Source organism: Pan paniscus, chromosome 2 (assembly GCF_029289425.2).
Source record: "Pan paniscus chromosome 2, NHGRI_mPanPan1-v2.0_pri, whole genome shotgun sequence".
NCBI classification, from domain to species: Eukaryota; Metazoa; Chordata; class Mammalia; order Primates; family Hominidae; genus Pan; species Pan paniscus.
Window position 1 is genome coordinate 8,977,467 of NC_085926.1, and position 23,836 is coordinate 9,001,302.

The following is a 23,836-nucleotide window of genomic DNA, read 5'->3' on the forward strand; positions in this document are numbered from 1 at the left end:
GGAGCCTGCCGGAAGTTGTAGTAGTATGTGGGCGGGGCGCCGCTTAAGGGCTTGTACTGCGCATGCGCCAGGCTTCTGCCGCACTTACCTTGAAGAAAGCGAATGGTTAAAAAGCGTAGAGCCAGTTGAATATTAAGAAAAGATAGCCAGGAATCAAACCAAATCCAGACCTCGCCAGATCTGTCAAGGTCTAGGCTCATGACCCCCTCCGGGTCGCCCACCCTAATCGCAATGACTATCCGTCCTTGCTCTGAACAGAAGTTTTTATATCCATTACTTTATGTCTCCCGTATTACAACACTGGGAGGTAGATATTAACATTGTCAGTTTACACAAGAGAAGCCTACGCCCGAAAAAGTGGATAGAGTTTCGAGTCAGATTCCAAACAGGACCTCTGGGCTTTAAATGGGAGCTGTTGCTTTTATTCATATTAAAATTTTAATGCACAGTTTTTCTTTTTCTTCGGAGAGAAGCACCATTAACTTTGGCATATAGCCTTCTAGATATTTCCTATGCAGATTGACAAAGATTCTTTGCTTGAGCAAACTTTAGTCAGGCTCCTGAACCTTCTCCTAGGCCAATCTGTGTACTTCCTGTAAAATCCAGTTTTAGCAAAAAAACCCCGCTAAATCAAGTTACCAAGAATCCCCACCTTTGATATGTGATCACTCTTGATATCTGATGTGTTCCTCATCCTCCACCATCCCCCAGTTGATGTCTGATCACCCTGGCCTCTTCAGCAAGAATCTACTCTTACCTCTGATGTTTCCTCTTAGTAATTTTTCATGCACTGCTCCCCACCCTGCTTCCTGGCTATAAATTTCCATTTGCCCGTGTTGTTGTATTCAGAGTTGAGCCCAGTTTTCACCAATTACAAGACACAGTTCCAGTGGTCTCTATACCTACTTGAATTGTCCTGATTAAGTCTTCCTTATTGTGCTTTAACAAGTATCATTGAACAATTTTTTTCTTAAACGAGATATAAACATAGATACTTTTTTTATACATGTTATATTAAATGCATGAGGAATGGAGGTTTACGGTGTCCACCCCCGCCCCCCACTTTGTATCAGCCAATCATAGAACGCATGCAAATGAACGCAAATGAATGCCAGGCTGAGCTGGAAAATGTTGGATAGTTCTGGATGCGGAGGAAATGGGGTCTTGGAGAGACAAAGGAAAAGCATTTAAGACCAGGTCCGTGGCCTGAGTGAACCAGTAATTGTTTTTTTCACAGTACTAGTTGGACAAGGTAATTAGGTTTAAGGTGACAAATGGCTGGGAAGGTGAGAGAGGAAGAGAGAGGAGATGAGAAAAAAGAGAAAGAATGGGTAAGGAGAAAGAGAGAGAGAGATAAGACAGGGACAGGAATGTACTTTTTGCATTCAACCATGGAGACAGATTTGGAAGCAGGCAGTACTTGTTGGTCCTGGGGCCAAAATTCATTTCCCTATCTATGGAGAGCCTCCAGGACAGGATGCGGTGCCATTCATCTCTGAGTGTCTGCCAATAGCTGGTGGGTGAGGCTGAATGAATGGATGAATCACCGACTAAGCCCACATTCCCATAAATCTTTTCCTCCCAGGCTGAGCATTTCTCTTCCTGCCATCTTCAGCAGCACCAGGGTGATAGATCCCATCAAGCCCACCTCTAGGCCCAGGAAGGAAAGTTCAAGAACACAAGTGCACTTTGAGCTCAGTGCATTTGTCTTGGGTGTTTATCTAACCCTGGGAGCCATTCTCCTCTTAACAAGCTGCTGTTTGTACGGACTTTCTCCTTCTGTTAGATCAATAAAGAGATTGTACTTCCTTATTCAGGACTAAAAACAAAATGTTCCATGTAAAATAAAAGCAGGCTAGTGTTTAGTGGAATCTTCTGTGGCACATAGCACACAGTGAGGAGTCAGAATAGGGTGGCCAGATAAAATACAAGTTGCCCAGTAAATCTGAATTTCAGATGAACCGCACACAACATTTTAGTGGAAACCTGCCCCAAATATTGCACACAACCTATTCACCAATTATTTGTTGTTTACTAGAAATTCAAATATTTAACTGGGCATCCTGTATTTTTATATGCCAAATCTGACAACCCTAATTAGAGAAGCATTCTCCCAACTGAGTGTGGGGCCTGCCCTGGATTAACCTGGGGATGTCCTGTGGCCCTGAGCTCCTTTCCAGGTTCTCTTCATCCTGTTCCTCTCTGCCCAGCACTCTCTCTTCCTCTAGGCCCCATCTTCCTCATTCTAGTTATGGGAGAGGGGATATTAAAGGAGCTCCCTCCCTCCCTTTCCTTCCTTCCTTTCTTCCTCCCTTCCTTCGTTCCCTCTTTCCTTCCTTCCTTCCTTATTTTTTTTCTTCCTTCCTCCCTGCCTCCATCTCTCCCTTCCTCCATTCATTTTAACAAATGTTTATTGAGCCAGTCTCCACTTGTGCCAGGTGCTAGAATACAGAGGTGAGTAAGACAGATATGGCCTCTGTTCTCCAGGAGCTGGCAGCCTGGGGGTGAGCATGGAGCCAGGATAAAAAAAAGAGAGTTTGTAAAAAAATGAGTAAGATAATTGCATAAAACAGTAACTGATGTAAAAACAATAAAAAAGGGTGATAAAATGGACAGAGGAGGGGACACTGTAAATTGTATGATCTGGGAGGCTCCCTCTGAGGAAGTGACATATGTGCAGAGACCCAACTGATAGAGAAAGGCAGCCATGCAAAGACCCAAAGACCCCAGAAGTGGAGAGTTCCATGCCTTAGTAAAAAGTTCAGATTTTAATCCAAGTTAACTTGGGTAAGTTGTTGACCTCTCTGTGCCTCAATTTTCTCATCTGCAAAATGGGGATAATACTAGTATTTGCCTTGTAGGGATAATTAAAGGAGTTATTGTAGGTATAATGCCTAGAAGGGTGCCTGGCAACTACTAAGCCCTGTGTGAGTGTCAGCTGTCATTAACATTATGTTGCTATAAGCACAGGGGGGAAGCCCTTAGAGGCTTTAGGCAGGGGTATAATTTACATTTTCCAAAGGTCATTCTAGCTGCTGGGTGAAGAAAGGATCAAAGTGGAAAGTGTACAGTAGAAGAAGGGTGGCACAGTCCGGAGGAGGTAAAAGTGCTGTGGACCTCACGCTTACTGTGGACCCCAGTTCTAGGAAGCAGGCCCTGCTGTGTCCTTGTGACCAGGCCCCTATCTTGACTCCTCCCAGACATGGACCCTGCCTTATTCTCTCCCTCCCAGCCCTGGGACAGCTAGGTCTTGTTTACACTTACAGACTGTGCCCATTACCCCCTCCACCTGCCTGTCAGACCACCATCACCTCTGGGAGCTTCTCACTGAGGCCAGCTACCTGTCTGTCACCAAAGCCTCTTCTTAGGAGGAGTCCCAACCCCTCCTACTGATCCTTCAAACAAGTGTTCGCTGAGCACCTACTATATGCCCAAGCAGAGGTGACAAGTACACTAGACAGAGGAATGCCCAGTCCAAGTCAAGGTCTGCAGATGGGAAGAGCTTTGAGATCAGACAGGAAGAACTTTTAAGGGAGGAAACTGTATTAGGACTTTTTGGTTCAAAGTGCTGAATTAGAAAGCTAACTCAAAATGGCCTAAGCAAGAAAGGCAGTGTGTTAGCTCATGTAACTGAAAAGACCTGAGGTAGGTATTCAGGTATGGCTTGATCCAGGTGGTCTCTCTTCTTCCCTCTCAATCACTCTTTCTTCTTTTTTTTTTTTTTTTTTTTTTTGAGACGGAGTCTCACTGTGTCACCCATGCTGGAGTGCAGTGGTGTAATCTCAGCTCACTGCAACCTCTGTCTCCTGGGTTCAAGCGATTATCCTGCTTCAGCCTCCCTACTGGGACTACAGGCGTGTGCCACCATGCCCAGCTAATTCTTGTGTATTTTTAGTGGAGACGGGGTTTCACCATATTGGTCAGGCTGGTCTTGAACTCCTGACCTCGTGAACTCCCAGCCTCAGCCTTCCAAAGTGCTGGGATTACAGGCGTGAGCCACCGTGCCTGACCATAATCACTCTTTCTTAATGCCTTATATCTTCTTCCCTCACTGTCGACTTAACGCTCATGCAGGCTCCCCCCATGAGAGGCAAACATGGCTCCAGAAGCTCCAGGCCTACATTCTATTAGCACAGCTGCCTCAGCAGAAAGGACAGACCTCATTCCCAACAGTTCTCAGCAAAAGTACCAGGACCAAGTCTCATTGGCCAGAACTGGGTCACATGCCCATCCTTGAACCAATCGCTGTGCCTCAGATTATCTAAGTGTGAGTTTGGGAGTGGGAGTGATGCCCCAAATGAACAACAGGGTGTGACATACAGAAAAAGAGGGAATGGGTGCCTGCAAGTAAGCAGGTTGCAAAAATGCTTATAAATTTTTCCCCTGCCTATCCACACTTTGTTTCCATGGGACTCCTTCCAGCAACAGGTGGGTCTGTGGCTCCACTCCTTGAATCTGGGGTCGATCTTGCGATTTGCTTTGGCCAACAGGACATTAACAAGGGTGACCCAAGCAGAGGCTTGTGCACTAATAGCCACCATGTGAATAAGCCCCAGCTTGTGATCCTCCTGGGTGATCAGAGACAGACAGCCAAGTTATCCTTGTCACCCCAGCCGACATCAAACCACCTACAATACATAAGTGAGGTCATCCTAGACTATCCAGCCCCAGCCAAAGCACCTGCTTACTGCAGAGATCAGCTCAGCCAGCCCTGACCAGAAAACGCTCAACATACCCATGGGATCATGGCAAATAATAAATGTTTATTCTCTTAAGCCTCTAACTGTGGGCATGGGTTGTTCCACAGCAATGGTTTACTGATGCAATGATTAAAAACCATGGTGACCCTGTACAGGAGTCTTCCACTTGCCCGGAGCCTGGCTCAGGAGCCCCCAGATACAGAGTGGCTGGAGCCCCAGTCCTGCTGGTCCTTCATCTTTCCCATAGCCAACTCCCAGCATCCTCTCCTGCTCTGTTTGACCCCTGTGCCTGTCTCTGCTCTGCTTCCATTCTGGTGCATAATTCCGATTACGGGTGCCAGGGGCTGGCCCGTGCAACTCCTCCTGCCTCCATAGGCTCCTAGCCATTCTTCCTTACAAAGAGGCAGCCACCAACCTGCAACCATTTGAAAGGTGTGTGGCTGAGTCCTGTACCAGAAAATCTCTCCCACCATCTGTCATGGCGTCTGGACGCCCTACTTTTTTGGTTGTTAAAGCTTATTTGGTTTCCCAGAGCCCCAGAGGAGAGCTGACTGCTCCTCTGGGAGAGTGAAAGCGGGTTACACCTCTTATGTTATAGCACAAACACACTAATAGCAACTGTTTAGTCTCCCTCACTAAACCATGGGTTCCTGGAGGAGACAGAACCAGCCTTTCTCTTCCCAACTCCTCTGTGCCCTAGCACAGCTGTGAGTGACCTGGATAGACCCCACAAATGTAGCGGGGACCCAACAAATGTTCTCTGGGTGAGTTACCCAGAAAGACACCAAACACATGCCTGAGCCTGGGGCCCTGGGACATAGGAGTGCCAGGGCTCAGGGAGCCAAGCAAAGAACCGTTGAAAGGAGACAGAATTGTCACCAATTGATATAGTTTACAGCAACGAAGGGAACATGATGTAGAGTCACACAGACAGAAATCTGAATCCATGCTCTGTCACTTACCATCTGGTCTCGGATAAGACACTCATTTCTCTGAGCCTTATTTTCCTCTTCTGTAAGATTGAAATAATAATGACTAATTTAGAGGGCTGTTATAAGGATTAGGTCTTTTAAACAGGCTGGAAATCACCTAGCAGAGCACCTGTCACGTGGTGAACGGCTGCGTATGGCAGTGGGAGTTATAGTTGTAATTATTACTGTTATCATCACTAATAAATATGTTGACCAGAGGGTACAAAGGTTAAGAGCGCCAACTCTGAAGTCAGACTGCCTGGGTCCAAGTCTCAGCTCTCCCACTTGCCGTGTGTGGAGTGTGCTCTCTAAATACCATCCCCACTAAAAGGAAACAGTGTTTCTTGGAGAAATGTTTGGTTTTAGGTCTGGGGTAGGGCAGGTACAAGATGAGCCTAGAACATCTTATTGTGCCCCCAATAAAGAAGTTGAAAACTAGTGGATGTAAGAGGCAGCTTGAACTTGCTTCTACGCACTTAAGCAATAAAAAGAACATCAATTGCAATGGATTGAAATGCACTGGATATTTTTACATCCAGAAAGTTATAATTAATCTCAGCAAAACAAAGGAAAGCCTTCATTTACTGCCATTGGGGGTTGTCATTGTATCAGCTTCTTACTCTGAAAGTTGATAGATAATAGAAAAGAATTAAGCATTTATTCCTCCTTTTCAGAATAAGCTATGTTTAGAGAAATACTAGCTCTTGTGGATAAGTATTCAATTAGTAGCTAAAACATATAGAAGAAACGATAAAATTAGAAACTCACCATTTTGCAGATTCTAATGAAATATTATTGTTTCAAGCAATGATCACCAATGGGTGATAAAACAGTTCTGAGAGTGGTTCTTGGGGAACTGGATATGTATCAGGCCCAAATTATCAGGCCAACAAGTTCACTTGTTACTCCAGAGAAAGATGAGGATGAACCCACCTGAACTTATTCATCAAGTTTTTTGCTCCTAAAAGTGGGCACCAAGCAGTGGGTACCTCCTGATGTGATGTAATATGAAGTGCACGTCGCCTAGGAAGTGTACTCTCCAAAAATGGCGAAACTGAATCTAATCAAAGGTTTAGATCCAACTTGCCGTTTAAAAGACATACAGAGTAGGATCAGGCAGGGTGGCTCACGCCTGTAATCTCAGCACTTTGGAAGGCCAAATATGATCCCAGGAGTTTGAGACCAGCCTGGGCAACATAGTGAGATTCAGCCCCCACCCCAGTCTCTACCAAAAAGAAAAAAAAAACAAACAAAAAATTAATCAGGGATGGTGGTGCACACCTGTAGTCCCGGCTACTCAGGAGGCTGAGGTGGGAAAATCATCTAAGTCCAGAAAGGCAAGGTTGCATTGAGCCGTGATTGCACCACTGCACTCCAGCCTGGGCGATGGAATGACACCCTATCTCAAAAAAATAAATAGAATAAAATAAAAAAACATACAGGGGAGGACAGCAACCAGTGAACTGACAACTCAAGGAAGCAGTCAGGCAAATGCTGGTTGTGGGGCATTTCACCAGAAAACAAGCTCAGCCAGTCATGACGGGGCATACTCTAGAAAAATTAAGAGACAATACTCATTAGACGGGATGCTGATTTGAACAAAGCAACTTTTAAAAGACATTTTTGGAACAATCAAGGAAAATGGAATATGGATTAGGTAACATGTTATTGAGAAATTGTCATTAGTTTTATTCAGTGTGATCATGAGATTGTCATCATTATGCAGGAAAATGTCATTTTTAGAGACATATACTGATATGTTTCAGGGTAAAATGTCATGGTGTTAGCGATTTTTTTGAAATTCAAAAACAGAGGTAAAGCAAACTCATAAAAATGTGAATAATTTTTAAAACTAGATGATAGACATAATGGGTTAACTGTGCTATTCTCTGCATTCTGTAAATCTGAAAATTTTGATAACAAAAATTAGAGGCTGCTTACCCTGCCTGCCATCTTACAAATGACCACATGAGGGCAGCAGAGTATCAGGCTGGATGTGGGCTCACGCTTTGAGAGGGAAATGCAGATAGGCGATCATCCCACTCATGCATAATTTGTTTACTTCTCATCTTTTCTTCTAACCCATCATTTAGTAAGCACTATGTGCAGGGGCCTGTGCTGGGCCTACAGGGGACAAAATGTCGAATTCACCCGATCTGGGATCCTGCAGCCACATATATTTTGTCTGTATCTGGAGGCCAAGGAAGGGATGGTGACCAGGAACCTCTGTCCTGCTGGGTCTACCAGAAACACAGGTATCTCTGTGTTTGGCATCACTGGAAATGGAGACCTTGGCCAGGCATGTTGGAAACAAAGAAATTAATGTGGGGAATGGAGGTAGCTGGCCACTCAAGTTGTGTAAGTTGATCTGCATGCATTGGGGTTTACCACTTACTACTGTGATCTTGGGAAAATTACTTTACCTCTCTGAACCTCACAGGACTAATAATAGTTTATATCTTATAGCTGTCTGTTGCAAGAGAATGAGACTGTCTATGAAAAATTGCTTAAAACAGTGCCTAGCACATAGTAAGTGCTCAACATGAACATATTTACCTGTCTATATGGAGAAAACGGTGAATGCAGCTTTGGGACTGGGGCACTGGAATCAAGACTCTCCAAAAGGCAAGATCACAACTATAGCAGCTACATTTATTGGGGGTTTCTCTGTGTCAGATGCTGTCCCAACAGCAAGCCTACAAGGCAGGGCTGTTACTGTCCCTACTTTAGAAATGAGAACTGAAGTGTTAACTTTCCCGAGGTCTTTCAGTGAGAAAGGAGGGAAGCTGGGATTTAAACCCAGGCAGCCTAGCCTTGGAGTCCTCATTCATATCCACCAGGGTGGCTGTACTCCTTTTTGGGGATGGGTGCTGTGGAAAGACAAAGCATTTACCTGGAGACAGGGGTGTGATCCTGCAGTCGACAGGGGCCTGTGGACCTGGGGAAGGGATGCGAGAATGTCCATGCTATGAATGTGTTTCTCAAGAGTGTCCTCTGGAGACTGGAGCTCTTGATAAGCTCTCTGGGCTTTGCCTGCTCAGCGTCTTTGTTCTTTCTTTCAAGAGGCAGGATCGCACTCTGTTGCCCAGACTAGAGGGCAGTGGTGTGATCACGGCTCACTGCAGCCTCAAACTCCTGGGCTCAAGTGAGATCCTCCTACCTCAGCCTCCCAAGTAGCAGGAATTACAGGCTCACGCCACCATGCCTGCCTCATTGTGTGTGTGTGTGTGTGTGTGTGTGTGTGTGTGTGTGTGTGTCTGTAGTGACAGAGTCTCACTATGTTACCCAGGTTGGTCTCAAACTCCTACCCTCAAGTGAACCTCCCTCCCTACCTCCCAAAGTGCTGGGATTACAGGAGTGAGCCACCACACCTGGCCCCAGCATCATCCTTCCAATAATAGAACTCATCTATTCATTTTGGGAAACAGCCCTTAATCTACTCTCAACCATGTGGTCAGGCAAGGCTGATCCCAAATCTAGCTCAAGACTGGGCAAGTAACCAGATCTGGTCAATGACAGTAAGACCCACCCTCCACTCAGTGATTGGTTCATGGTAAGCATGTGACTCAAGCTAGGCCAATCAGAGGCAATCCTGGGACTCTGACTCATTCACTGGGAAAGAGAGACAGTTTTTTCTACTGGGGTAGCTAAATGCTAGGACGCAAGTCTAGAACTGCTTTGGGCCATCTTTGCCATCACTTGAGAAGAATCAGCCTGAGAGTACAGTGTGAAGGAACGCAGGGCTGAGAAGTGGAGAGACCCAATCCTGTTGACATCCTTGGAATACTTGGGCCCAACCTGCTTAAATCCATTTTTATCTCTGGACTTTTCATACAGATGGGGCAAAAAGCATGCCTTGTGATACAAACCAGGCTAAGTTGGGTTGTTGTCACTGGTAACCAACCAAGTCCTTAATACATTTCTCGACAGCATGGTATAAAGCAAAAAGGGCCATGCTATTTATCAGAAGATTAAAGACCTCTAAGCACTAGTTTATGTTCAGTTACAATAACTGGCAAATGAAGAAGGAAAATCTTGTTCCACGGATGACTGGACTCTGAGTTGCCCGGGAAGGGAAGTCTGCAGCTCTGTGGCATGCAGGGGCCATTGATCTCCATGTTAGGAGGAATTTGAATCAATCTCTCAGTGGGTCCGATGGACCATGTGTGGATGTCTGGATGGAGAAGGGAAGCAGAGCTGGAAGTCCGGAAACATCACTGAATGGGGGCACTCAAGGCTCAGAAACACTAATAATACTACTTCCTCCTGGCCAGGCCCGGTGGCTCACGCCTGTAATCCCAGCACTTTGGGAGGCCGAGGCGGGTAGATCACTTGAGGTCAGGAGTTCGGGACTAGCCTGGCCAACATGGTGAAAACTCATCTCTATTAAAAATACAAACAATTAGCCAGGCACGGGGATGGTCGCCTGTAATCCCAGCTACTTGGGAGGCTGGGACAGAAGCATTGCTTGAGCCCGGGAGGCAGAGGTTGCAGTGAGCCAAGACTGCGCCACTGCACTCTAGCCTGGGTGACAAAGCAAGACTTCATCTCGAAAAATAATAATAATGATAATAATAACACTCTTCCTCTTGCATCGGCCCTCAGATGAAGAGAAGCAGGTTCACTGTAATCTGGGATTCATGACATAGCATCGTGGCCCCTGCAGCACTTTAATCCTCAATTATCACCCAAGCCCTCCGTTGTTAAAAAGTGGCTGTGGTCCAGAGCCAGAGATGATGAATTATTATTATTATTATTATTATTATTATTATTATTATTAGACAAGGTCTCATTCTGTCACCCAGGCTGGAGGGCAGTGGCACAATACTGGCTCACTGCAGCCTTAAATTCCTGGGCTCAAGTGATCTTCTTGCCTCTGCCTCCTAAGTAGCTGGGACTACAGGCGTGCACTACCACACCTAGCTAATTTTTTATTTTTATTTTTTTAGTAGAGATAAGATCTCATTCTGTTGACCAGGCTGGTCTCAAACTCTTGGCCTCAAGAGATCCTCCCGGCTTGGTCTCCCAAAGTGCTGGGATTACAGGCATGAGCCACCACACCCAGCCATTAATTTTTTAACAATAATAAGTAGAATCAAGTAATGCCCCTATTGCAACCTTCCAAGGGCTTCTCATTGTTCTTAGAATAACTTCAAAATGGTCACCATGGCTCAAAAGGCCCTGCCTGTGTTCTTCTCGACAGCTGTTCTCACATCTCTCACCCCCTCAGCTCCAGCCACATGGCCTTCTCCATTCTTCTCCTGTGCCAATCTCTTTCTCTTCATGTGCCTGCCTGGTCACCCCTTGGCATGGTGGTCTCCTTCTCAGGCTTTTCCCAGTTTAAACTCTCCTCCTCAGAGAGGCCGGCCCAACCTCTCAGTCTAAAGCAGATTCCAGTATTCTTCCTCCCCATGCCCTGGGTGTTTCTGGCTTTGTGGTTGTCATTATCTGTCACCAGCATTTGGCCATAAACTCCATTGGGATCTTGGTCTGCTTGGTTCAAAGCTGCATCCCAGAATAACACTTGGCACACAGTAAGTTTCAAGAACTGTTTGTTAAATGAGGGAATGACCACCAAAGATATGACTTTGTTTAGCTACCAAGCCCACCTCACTCAGAAATGGCACTTTCCCCCTAGTTGTGGTTGAATATTCATTTCATCCATAAGTAATTATTGAGTACCTACTATGTGCTAGACACCCTACTACCATCTCGAGACAGTATGGACAAAATAGACAAAACCCCAGATTTTCTGGAGCTTACATTCTGGGTTGAGGGAGACAGACTACACATAAAGAAACAAATCAATTCCAATGATGATAAGGGCAATGAAGAAAATAAAACATATTAACCTGATGGTGACTGCTTTAAGCAAGGAGGTCAGCGGAGATGTCTCTGAGGCAGTGAGGAGTGGTTGGGAGACCTGATACTAGGTTCTCTGGGTATCAGAGGAAGGTCCCAGGCCTTTTTAGCCACCTCACAAATCCCAGCCTGGAGTCCAGTATGGAGCCGGCCCCGGGCCTCCAGTGTGAGGCTGACCTGCTTTCTGGGGTGGCTGAAAAGGCCTGGGAAATTCTTGTCCTCTCTCTGCCTCTTCTTGGCATCCCTTTATTTAAACACAAACCTCCGCTCACTGCCCAAAAGAAAACTGCCACTTCTGCTGCTTCCAGGGGCAGCAGTGGGGGCGTGTTGAGGAGGATGTAAGGTGTTGGGGGTTGGGGGGGTTCTGGGGGTGTCCCTTACTCCCGCCTCACCCCCATCCTTCTCCACAGCCCTCCACTGCAAAAGCTCCTCTTCAGGCTACTCCAAGGCCATGCCTCGCTGCTTGCACTGAGGCAGCAGTGGGGTCCTTTCTAGACTTCCCTGCTTTGGGGTGGAGACAATTGTCTGGCAGGCTGTTCCTAGGAGGCCTTTCCCCAACCCCCGCGCAGCTCTTTCTCTAGGGAATTTCCCAACATAAAATGCTCCCTCGTGATAGAGGCAGGATCTGACCGTTGGCTGCAGCCTGGGGCAGGATGGCCTGGTGAAACCCTGTATCCATCCTTCCTCCTTCTTTGGGGGCTGTGTGAGCAGCTGATGACCACCCACCCCACCACAGCACCCCCCATGCCAAGGGGGCGCAAACTCCCTCTGGGTGAGGTATCTTGGGTCAAACACTCCCAGTTCAGTGAAGCTGTCTGTTTCAGATCACACCCAGTGTCCTGCCTCATCCTCAGGCCTAAGAGAGAGAATGAAGACCCAGCTCCAGAGTGAGACTGCCTAGTTCTGAACCCCAGCTCCGTGATGCCTAAGTAGTGTGTCCCATGGCAAGTTACTTAGCCTGTCTGTACTATTTCCTCGTAGGTTAAGCTGGAGTAACATTAGTATCTGCTTTAAAGGGTGGTTGAGAGGACTAATGAGTTGGCCTTTATATGTGAAGGGGCTTAGAACACAGTAAGTGCTCTAACAGGTTGGCTATTATCATTCTGTCTACTTTTTCCTTTTTTTTTTTTTTTTTTTGAGACAGAGTCTCGCTCTGTTGCCCAGGCTGGAGTGCAGTGGCACAATCTCAGCTCACTGCAACCTCCACCCACTTGGTTCAAGTGATTCTCCTGCCTCAGTCTCCTAAGTAGCTGGGACTACAGGCATGCACCACCACACCTAGCTAAGTTTTCTATTTTTTGTAGAGACGGGGTTTCTCCATGTTGGCCAGGCTGGTCTCGAACTCCTGACCTCAAACAATCCCCCTTCCTCAGCCTCCCAAAGTGCTGGGATTACAGGCGTGAGCCCCTTTTTTGTTTTAATTGCAAGAAGAAGAAATCACACTCAAGTTACACCAGGTAAGGAGGGCTTGAATGTAAGGTCTCCCAGTGAGGAATAGGCACTGGGGCGGGTACTCAACTGGGGGTTCTGGCTCTCTCTGGGGACTGGATGGCTTTGCTCTCGAAGCCTGTGATCTCTGCCATTGGCTTTGCCCATTGGTTTTGTCATTGTGCTCTCAGAGTCTCATCCCTAGTGACGTCAGCCTCCCTATGGTGCAGAAGGGCCACCTCTCTGCCTCCGACCTCCTCGTTGTTGTGGACTCTCATCTTCTGGTCTCCTGCTTACAGGGCCTGTCATTTTGTTACCTCTGGGTCAAGCTTCCCAAGAAAGGTCATCTGCAGGTCCAGCTTTGCCAAGGGCCATGGTGACTAACCAATCTACCATCAACTGCTGTTGCATCAGCTGCCATCCTTGGCTCAATCCAATGGAGTCAGGGAGTAGGGTAGCACAATATCAAACATGGTCGTTAAGGGAGTTCCCTTTAGAAAGCAGAGGGGATGTGGTGGGGCTGGTGGCCCTCCCCTATGTGTGCTTCTGCAGCCTTCAGCCAAGGCACTGAGTGAGCCCTCAGAGCTGGAGGAAATAATCAAGATCAGCTTCCCCAACCCCCTTGTTTTACAGATGAGGATACTGAGGCCCAGACAGGGGAAGAGACATTCCCCAAATCTGGTAGCCAAGGAATGGCAGAATCCCATTGAAGCTTTTTCCTTAGAGCTCCTTCGGTTCAGTCACTCATCAGATGCCCAACAACCTGCTCTTTCTGTCTGCAGAGCATGGAGATGAAGCAGAAACTCTTTAAGGAGCAGAAGCAACCATGGATGAACACAGCAGCCTTTGCTGATTGCCTGGATGGTCCAGGGATGTTACGTAGATCATCCACTCCAGACCGCAAACAACCCTGTGGAGCAGAGCCTTCTTAGCCCTGTGTTCCTGAGGAAATGGAGGCTCCGGAGGTTTTGTCACTTGCTAAGGTCAACCAGCTGATACAAGCCAGTGCTGGGATCCACACTCAGATCTGTCTGAATCCAGAGCCTTTGCACTTACACTCATGACTGAAGCTCATCCAAATCACCCAGCCAGTGTGAAGCATGGGAGTGGGAGATGCTTGGGGTGGGTGGAGGGAGAGTGGCTGGGGTCTAGGGAGCATGGGCCAGGGTCCAGGAAAGCCAGAGAGACCCTTTCTCTCCCTCTCCAGGAAAGCCAGAGACCCTTTCTCTCCCTCAATGTGATCCTGGGACTTGGGACAAGCCCTGGATCTCCTCTGTTCTTCAGTTTCCCCATCTGTAAAATGAACATCCCATCTAATATAATTTCTATGTTCTTGGGAGAGTTGGAGTAGAAAAAGGGGAAAATAGAAAATGTTCTCAACAACAGTAAAGACACATGTGGCTCTAATGCAAGGAATCAATAATAAGTATTCTCAATGTTAGGGCTTAAAAGAAATGGATGAGTAACAGAGCTATCATACGTTCCTGAGAGAAGCTGGGATAGACCTTACTCCTAAGGTGGTTGTCAAGGCAAGCAGACCTCCCTGCAGCTAGGCATTTGGGGGCCATGGAATTCTTGCTGGCCTGAAAGTGCTTTAAGTCCCTGCATTTTAAACTCCCTGAGGGTCAGTCTTCTCATTTATTAACTGGGGGTGCTAGCAGAATCTACTCCCACAAGTTGTTTGTAAGAATTCAACGAGGCAAGGCATGTGAAGTGCTTGGTAATGTGTCAACAGACAGAATGCACTTGATGGATGTTAACTTTATTATTGTGAAGTCAACATACAGTCCATGGACAAGGACAAAATTCTACATATTTGCGTGAGCATTTTTCTAGTGTATCAGTTAGCTATTGCTGCATAGCTAACTACCCTAAAACTGAGAGACTGAAAACCATCACCATTTATTATTTTTCATGGGCAGCCCCACAATCTCCTTTGGGCAACTTGTATTCTTCCCTGATGCAAAGTCTTGGTGGGGTTGACACCACCCTTCAAAATACAGGTTGCTTAGGCCATTTTTCTATTCTATCCCCTTGGTCTGCTTTTGGGATAAACCTGTGGCTTAATTCTGGTCAGTGAGAATCAGACCCAAGACAACTGAAGCTGAGGAGGTGCAGGTAGTGGAAGCTTCAGCAGCCACTGGGCAACCACAAAATATCAGACAAGCTGTCTAAGCATAAAGTCAACCCAGAGAGCTGAGCAGAGCCAACCTGAAAGAAGAGAACTGCACCCCGGAGACAACACTCACATCCTCACATCATCCTGGGTTTGAAGCCATTTCTAGACTGGAGTTTCCACCCATGTGAGCCAATAAATTCTCTTTTGCTTAGGGCTGTTTGGGTTGAATAGTTTGTCATTTGCAAACAAAAAATTCCTAAACAGATGTGCAATGGACAATCCAGCAATGGTCTATGCTTTGTGGCTGACAAAATAGTCAAGTAGCTAAAATCTGCCCTTTGTGCCTCTGTGGGTTAGAGACACTGTTCTATTTATCATTGAGTAAAAGTCGATCTTAGAATTCTAGAGTGATCATTTTGTGCAATTAGACTGTATGCAACTTGAGGAACGGAACTGGGGCTCATCATTCTGTGTCCCCAGCAGCTAACTTGAGGCAAGTTGCATAAAGAGGTGCTAAGGTGCTTCATACATGCTTGTTGAGTGAATGAGAGGCTCCTGATTTGAAGCTTTCAAATGTGTACTGTTGCTATGAGCAAGTAAACAGATTATGGAACACATACAAAGTTTAGCCTCTTAGAAGGTTAGTAGTTTGAATGTGTCCCCCAAATTTATGTGTTGGAAACTTAATATCCAATGCAATAATCTTGGGAGAGGGCACCTAATAAGAGGTGACTGGTTCATGAGGGCTCCACCCTCATGAATCAATTAATGTCATTGCCATGGGCGTGGGATTGTTATCATGACAGAAGGTTATAAAAGAGTCTGCCCCTCACACTGTCTCTTTGGCCCTTCTGCCTTCCACCATGAGATGGCCCTAGCCAGATGCTAGTGTCATGTTCTTGGACTTTCCAGCCTCCAGAACCATGAGCCAAATAAGCTGTTTTTCTTTATGAATTACCCAGTCTGTTCTATTCTGTTACAGCAACAGAAAATAGACTAAGACATTTTCATAGCAGAGGAGTCTGGAATTAGCAAGAGACCATCATTGAGTGATGAGCATTTTTGGTGGGAATGAGTCACTGAGGCTGCAAAGAGGCCCTTACATGAAGATCCAGCAGAGGTTTAATCAGAGAGACTGAAAACCATCACCATTTATTATTTTTCATGGGCAGCCCCACAATCTCCTTTGGGCAACTTGTATTCTTCCCTGATACAAAGTCTTGGTGGGATATAAAGGCCCTGGAGTATTTCTTGACTGCAGCAAGCAGCAAGCTACCTTCATCATGAAATCCTGCCCCTAATCCTGCTGTAATGAGTACAGTGCTCAAATCAGAGGCAGTATGACAAACTTATAAAGAGCATGGGTTTGGAGTTAAGCGGACTGAATTCAAATTCTGGCTTCTCTACTTCCTAGCCTAACCTTGGGCAAGCTGTTTAGCCTCTCAGAGCCTCAGTTTCCTCAGCTGCAGGACAGAGTATAATAATGATACTTACCTTCAATGGTGTATTAAGAATTAAATGAGAAAATACAGGTAAAGGGTTTAATCTAGTGGCTGGGACAGAAATAAGTGGTCAATAAACAGTTCACAAACACACACAGGTAAAAACAAAAGTCCAAGAGGTTATACGACGTTTGTAGACAATGAACATCAAAATGTTGCATGTGCCTTGATGTATCAGTACCCGGTGGCCTCTGATAATTTATCTTAAACTTTTGAAGACACTTTCTGCAGATGACAGCTACTACTCCCAACTTGCCTTTGCTTTGACATTTCCAAACCCTCTTTCTCCAGCAGTCATCCTACAGTTAGTTACCTTCTTCAGTTAGCTCTACAATGGAAGTGGTCCTCCTTGTAACCTTACCTTCATCTTGTTGGACCTGAGCTAATGGACATTTCAAAGGTGGTTCCTGGGGGAAGCAGGCAGACAGTGTGGACTGGAGGATGGGGACTCCCCCCAGGACCTCTCCACCCCTGATGTGCCACCTCGCCCTTTCAAAAACCACTGGAGCATGTTTGAGAAAAGTTAAGCTGTTTTATTTCACAGGATAGCTCCACGTCAAACCAGCAGGCACCATCAGAATACGCGACAGAGGATCCAATCAGACACTCTATAGGACGGGCGTTTGGTCGTAAGGTAGAGAAACGATATCCAGAAGAGGGCAACATTTATCATCACGTGGGGACAGGCAACCAGCAATTTCCTAGGGTGGTTTTGGTTTGTTTTTCCTGTCACAATTTGGGGAGGAAGGAAACCAAAGGAAACAAAATAGACCAGCCACTCTGAAGCAATCAGAATCAAACCTATTGCCAAACCATGTAAACAGTCACACTGCCGGGAACAAGGGCCTGGGCAGAAACCCTAGCCAGGATCTACTTCCGTCTAAGGAAGGAAAAGTGCACTCTGGTTGTTCTGGTTCAAGGAACAGCTTTGTTATTTGCCGGGGACAATTCACACAGAAAGGAGGTGTCAACAAGGGGCAGCGATGGCCATGTGGCCAGTCCCAGAGGGACAGCAGGACACTGGCAGATCAATCTCAGGGAGGTCAGGAGGGCTTGGACCTGACAGCAAAGTCCCTTCTCTCGGCTCCCCTGGGCAGCTTTGGATATGTGGGGATTGTTCTATGTGGCTGCTCAGAGGAGAGGAGACCCCAGAGAACCGGGGAAGTTGACATGAAATGTCAGCATTAGCTCTGCACAGCAGAAAATCAGCTAGGCAACACCTCGGCTCACCCCTTTCTGCCTTTCCTCCTGGCCGCCACCCCGACTCCCAGCCCAGCAGGGGCTAACCCCATGGTTGTGAGCCAGCCACTCTTCTTTCTGGGTTTCTCAGGAGAGTGAGGCATTTGCACTAGTGTGGAACCATCTGGATGTGTGAAAAGTTAGGAATAGAAAGACTGAGAGGAAGAACCATTACCCGAGTCCTCGTGTTTTTCCATTAGCTGTGGACATGCACTGAGTGCCACATCACAACCAGGTCACGAGAAGTCCTCCACATTCGTGCCTCCTGAATGACAGAGAAATATACCCAACAAGGCACTCCAAGGGACTCCAACAGAGAAGAAAGCCCCACATGAAGGCCCCTTCCCACACTGGTTCCTCTTTGTGTACCACAAACCAGTTTTAAATGTTTATAAGGCAGATCTCTGAACTGCTGGTTCCAGCCGATAGCCAAAATATGGCTCAATTTCCCTGTGTCTCTTCCCACTCCGATTTCTTCATTGAATAGAAACCTTTCATCCCTTGGGAATCCATCTCTCTCCTGACCCCTGGCCTGGTGACTTCAGAGAAAAGACTCCAAAGTCTAATTCCCAAGCTCGCAATTCCCTCCAATTGTGCACTCTGTCCGGGGTTCAAAAGGCGCTTCAAGGTGAGAAATCGTTAGCACTGAAACAAGGAAAGGCAAGAATTTTTCATAGAATCCCACAGCTCAGAGCAGCTCTTTAAGAGGAAAAGGGAATAAAAGGGGACGGGGAGAGTGGGGTAGGAAGCACAGCTTGTTCTCAATTTTATCCAAAAAGCTCTTTAGTGGCAGCTGAGCCACAAGGCCCAGGAAACTAGACCAGGAATTAATTGTCTTTGGTCAGTTTTAAATGAACAACTTGCTGGTTCATTCCTAGAATAGACTGAACGTCGGTTACACATAAAGACAAAAGGCTTGACCTCAGGATAAGTCGAAGGTTAAGAAAAGAAATCATTCCATGAAGCAAAGAAAAAAAAATGCCCGTTGTCAACGAACTGATCAGTACGGCTTTCAATAATGGTGATGAACAAGTAGGTAAACACCACTTCCCCTTGTACAATTGGTTATATTGAAGACTACTAACTAGGTTACTACATTTCCCCCACACTCACTGTACAGTTAGGTATTTGTTTTTACATTGATCTATCTACTAGGTGCAAAGATTTGGTGAGTGGCATTGGCTAAAATTTAATTGTAGCCTTTTTAAAAATTACAATTTCACATTTTAACAGTTACTTTCCAGCATTTAAGCACATACAGCAATATATAGTGGACTAAAACAGGCAGGAGTCAGAAAGAGAAAGCCAATGTTCAGTGAACGTCGATGGGACTGAGTGCTGTGGAGGGTGAGTGAGACATGCATAGTGCCAGATGAGGAAGTGGGAACAGGGGAGGGGGGCGGGAAAGTATTTTTCCACTTGGCCTGCGTCAAGGCTCAGATTTGGGGCTGGATGAGTGGGGAGACGTCTGCCATCTGTGTGTGTACATCCCTAAATGTGAACTCATCAGCCATTTCCCAATGGAAAAAAAAAAAAAAAAAAGGTGCTTAAAGAAAACAGCGAAGACTCTGCCCTCAGAAAATTCAGTGAAAGGCAGGTCCATTTTCAGTAAGAAAAAAACAAAATCAGTCAATTCAGAGAAAAATCCACACGGTCTGATTGGTGTTATGTATATCAGGCAACAGATTTTTCTACTCTGATTGTTGCTTTTCATCTGGCAGTTGTGGCAGATTGCTATATTTTGCCTGGGAGGCTACTGGATTTAGGATCTGGGAGTATCTTGAGGGTAGAAATCAGAAGTCTTGTGTCCTGGCTGGACAGTATAGCGTCCAGCATGCAAACACATGACTTTAAGAGCCTGACGCAGCCTCTGCTCCTAGCCAGTGTCAAATCTTGGGCAGGTCACAGCACAGCCCAAGGCCTTACTCTCTTCAGCTGTAAAATGGCAATATCTTTCTGTGCTCCAAGCAGATGGCCTTTCATATCCAGGAGCTAAAGAGAAGGGTTCATTCTAGGCCAAACAAGGGAGGTCAAGTTTGACACTGGCCTCTCCCTGAGATCCCTTTTTTGTTCCTTTCCTGATGCTCCCTTCCACTGTGGGGTGTCAAGTCCAGTCCTTCAAACACGGTAGTGGCTTTACCCTCCTAACTTATCTAGGTGCCAGTGACTTAACTAGGTCCCTCCCTTTGGGTGTATTTACCTTTTTGTGGGGGACCAGAGGAGAGGGCACCACTTAATCCAATGGGCTAAAATGTTAATGATGGAATCCAGGGCTCTTATTAAGATGGCAGGAAAATTCCACTGCTCACTTCTGAAATGCCATTGGGAGGTTTCAAAAAGAGCTGGAGGGCTCTGATCTAAGACTCACCTTACTAATGACAATCACAAACGCATTGTATTGATTCAATGTTTTCCAGTGTACACAGCTTGCTCACTGATGTCTGACCTTTATTACCCTATTTTATGGAGCAGAACAGTCAGGCTCAATGAGGTGGAGTGACAAACCCTAAGTCAGAAGGCTCCTAAGTGCTCAGGGCTGGGACTCAGACTCTGGGCCTTTTGACTCCAAACTTCAGTGGCCTCGAGAGAGAGGAAGCGTGGGAACAGTAGGGAAAAGCCCCTGGGTCTCGCAGGAGAGGGTAAGTAACAGTGGCCCACAGGGCACACAGATTTGCCCGTGTGCCATTATCCAGAAACAGCTCATCTCTGGAAGTGATCAGAAGAGGAGGTAAAATGGAATCGAAGGAGAGCGACCCAGAAGGGCTTTACTCGGCCAAGAGGCAAAGGCCTGGATGTCACACGTGAAGATCATGCACCCATTTCTATCACCACATTTTCATCTACACTAAATGTTCTGGAGGGAGTGGGTGAAGGGGGAGGGAAGGGAAGCTATGTCACTTGTATTAACTCAACTGACAGTGTCCTCTAGGACAGAAAGTGCCAAGGACTGCCCCTCCCTGGCCCCAGTCTGAACTGGGCGCTCACGGCTCATGCGTTTCATGCAAGACGGCACCAGCCACAGTGCATCACAGCCTGATTTAAAATGAAAACGATGTGACTCAAAGCCTCCTTGCCTGTTTAGTTCCAAATCTGACACAGTATAATTAGTAGAACCAGGAAAAGAAAAAATTAAATAGTTCGAAAATGATATAAGTTAAACCTCTATAGTTACCACAGATTTATTCCTACAGCGTTTCTAGGTTTTGAAGTATTCCACACCACTGTATTTTTATTTTTCCCTTTTTCCCAACCACATGTAATACTGTGCTACGATGGGGCTTAGGTTCTCACTATCCCGTCTCTACACACAAACACAAGGATGTGGTAGTCAGGGGTCTTCTTGCCAACGTTCTCCCATGCCTTTGGGAGTCCAGTTGGCCTTTGGCCTCCGGGTGGAAGGGCAGGGTCTCTGGGGTGGACGGGGGTGGGGATTTCCTATGAAGGGTTCCCCACCTCTGGGAGCAGCCTGCTTGGGGGTACTGCCTGCCCCACCCTTCCTTGAGGGGCAGACTGTTCTGGAAGGCCACGACTTCTGGAGACAGTGGGAGTCTGTTTTTGTTGTGTTTTTCTGCAGGTTAGTGGTATATTGCTTCATTCGCAGTTACTATGGGCCTTTAAGTTCTCCCAGAAAAGTCCCTGCAAATCCCACCAAATAACTCGGTGGGAGATGTTTGGTGGCATGGATCTGAGGTAAATCTAAGTTTCATAAAAAGAAAAAGGAGATACTATATACACTTAGTATGTGTGTGTCCAGATCTAGTATATGTATATAGATGCATAAATATATATATATATATACACACACCTACAGACACATACATACATATACATGTGTATATATGCGCACATCGATAGACACACACATATACGTATGTAGAGAGAATGTCGAGAGAGGAAGTTTCCAGTGACGATATGCGGGAGAAGCCATGTGGTATTTTGCCTCCATGTTAGGAAATGCTGTGGTTGGGGCTGCTCGAGCTCCAGCACTCCTCTGGTCGTCTGTTGACACGCGAGAGGTCCGTGGGATTCCCATGGCTGGACGTGAGCTGCAGCCAGCGCCCGGGCCTCAGCTCTGCACAGACACACCCTCCCAGACGGACCTCTGCCCTCCAAGGCCAGGGTCACTGGGAAGCACGTGGAAGCCACCAAGGCCACCCTGGGCCGTGGGGAGCCACAGCGGGCCACGGCGGCGCGGCCCATCCTGCAGGTCACATGGTGCCCGACTTGTCCGCCGAGCTGTTGGGGAACATCTTCTCGGTGGGCGTCACGGCCGGGCTGCCCACGCCCGAGCTGCTGCTGCTGCTGGACCGGTGCTGGACCACCGGCCGCACGGGCCGCATGGGGGGCGGGCGGAGCTGGGCGCCAGCCAGGCGGGCGGACAGGGCCGGCTTGAAGGTGGTCATCATCTCGGTGGAGGAGCTGCTGCTGCGGCGCATGGCGGCATCGGGGTCGCGGATGACGATGGTGTGAAGGGGACTGGCGGGCTCCGAGCTGACGGGGCCCGGCGGGTTCTTCAGGGGCTCCAGGGTGTCCAGCACCACATCTGGCGCCTGCTTGACCGTGTTCTGCCTCTCCAGTTCCCGCAACTCGTGCAGAGCCGTGCTCATGGTCTTCTCGATGTCCTGGGGACAGAGGGAGCTGGGGTCAGCACAGTCTGGAGACCTGGAGTCAGGTCCTTCCTGTCTGCTAAGCAGCTTCCCTTCCGTAGGGAGGTTCCCCAGAAGCCTCGCCGCAGGGATGGAGATTAAGTCCTCAGGATGTCTTATAACCACATGGGAGAACCAATGTGGATATCCCCTGCATGCTGCCTTGCACAGGAAATAGATTTCATAAGGGCAGGTCAGACCACTGATAAAGGGGGCAGGCTCTGGAGTCAGACAGACACGGATTCAAATCCTGGCTCTGCCACTTCCTTGCTATGTGACCTTATGCAAGTTCCCTCATCCCTCTGAGCCCCCAGAATCCTCATTTGTAAATGGCAGATAATTATAATATGGACCTCAGGGAGTTGATGAGTGCATTAAATGATACAGTCCCTGTGAAGAGCCTGGCCTGACCCCTGGCAAGTAAGCACTCAAAAATACTAATGACAATAACAATAGCAATAATAGCTAACACTGAGCACCAATCCAAACCCTGCCCCCTAATAATTCATTTAATCCTCACACTTCTAAGGTAGGAACTAACCTTTATGCTCACGTCACACAGGAGGAAACTGAAGCTCAGACTGGTTAAGTAACTTGCCCAAGGTCACACAGCTAATTAGCAGCATAGCCCAAGTCTGAACCCAGTCAGTTCAGTATTTTTTTTAAAAATCCTTGCTCACAGAAAAATTTCTTGGAGATTATGTATCAGAATGTTCACAGTGCACATCCCAGAATAGAGGGACTGCTACTCTCTTCTCTGTATTATAATCAGAAAATTTTGTTTTTTAAAAAGTGGAAATTTTAACAGGCCAGAAAAATCTTCTTCTGCCTACATAATTCCCGAGGATGTTATAATATCTGAGAGCTCATCAGGAGGAGAGCACTCTGATGAGCACTCTGAAGGACTCAGAGAGCGAGCCCCCTTCCACCCAGGGCAGCCCGGGCTCACCATGCCACAGGGCAGCTTCCCTCAGCTCCTGTCCCCTCATGCCCAAGGTGGTGCTGTAGCTGGAAGGCAGCATTTAACCCAAGAGCCCTGGGACAGGCCACAGGGCCCCGGACTTCTGAGTAAAAAGACTCTGTGGCCAGTTGCTGGCCGTGTGACCCTGAGCAAATCTCGATCACTCTGCACCATCTTTTGTTCATCTATTACAATCCCAGACATTTACTGTGAATATGGGGTGAGATAATGGATGTGATGAAGCTTTGTAAACTGCCAGGTGGTGGTTTTCAAAATCCTTCTAGCCCAAGAGCCCCATGGGTTCCCATGACTGTTGACTGGGATGCCTCCGCATCCGACAGACATGAGAGGACCTGCTCGGGCTCAGCTGAGCCACAGCCCAGCTGGCTTGGCCATCGAGGGCACCGT

At 47.0% G+C, this 23,836-nt stretch overlaps 1 protein-coding gene and 1 long non-coding RNA gene across 7 annotated transcripts in view; one reads left to right on the plus strand and one right to left on the minus strand.

Annotated features, from left to right (window-relative positions):
• Window positions 1-7,475: 7,475 nt before the first annotated feature.
• On the plus strand, window positions 7,476-20,871 carry LOC129397528 (uncharacterized). Its single transcript, XR_008625003.2, has 2 exons — window positions 7,476-8,029; window positions 13,744-20,871. It is a non-coding gene; the product is annotated as an uncharacterized LOC129397528 (long non-coding RNA).
• The window catches only part of SRGAP3 (SLIT-ROBO Rho GTPase activating protein 3), a 380,154-nt gene continuing 373,412 nt past the window's right edge, over window positions 17,095-23,836 (minus strand). For all 6 annotated transcript variants that reach the window (XM_034955696.2, XM_034955697.2, XM_034955698.3 and 3 more), the window contains one exon: window positions 17,095-22,443. In XM_034955696.2, coding sequence (XP_034811587.1) covers window positions 22,030-22,443 — 414 coding nt within the window. In that variant the 3' untranslated portion in view covers window positions 17,095-22,029. The remainder of the gene's footprint in view (window positions 22,444-23,836) is intronic.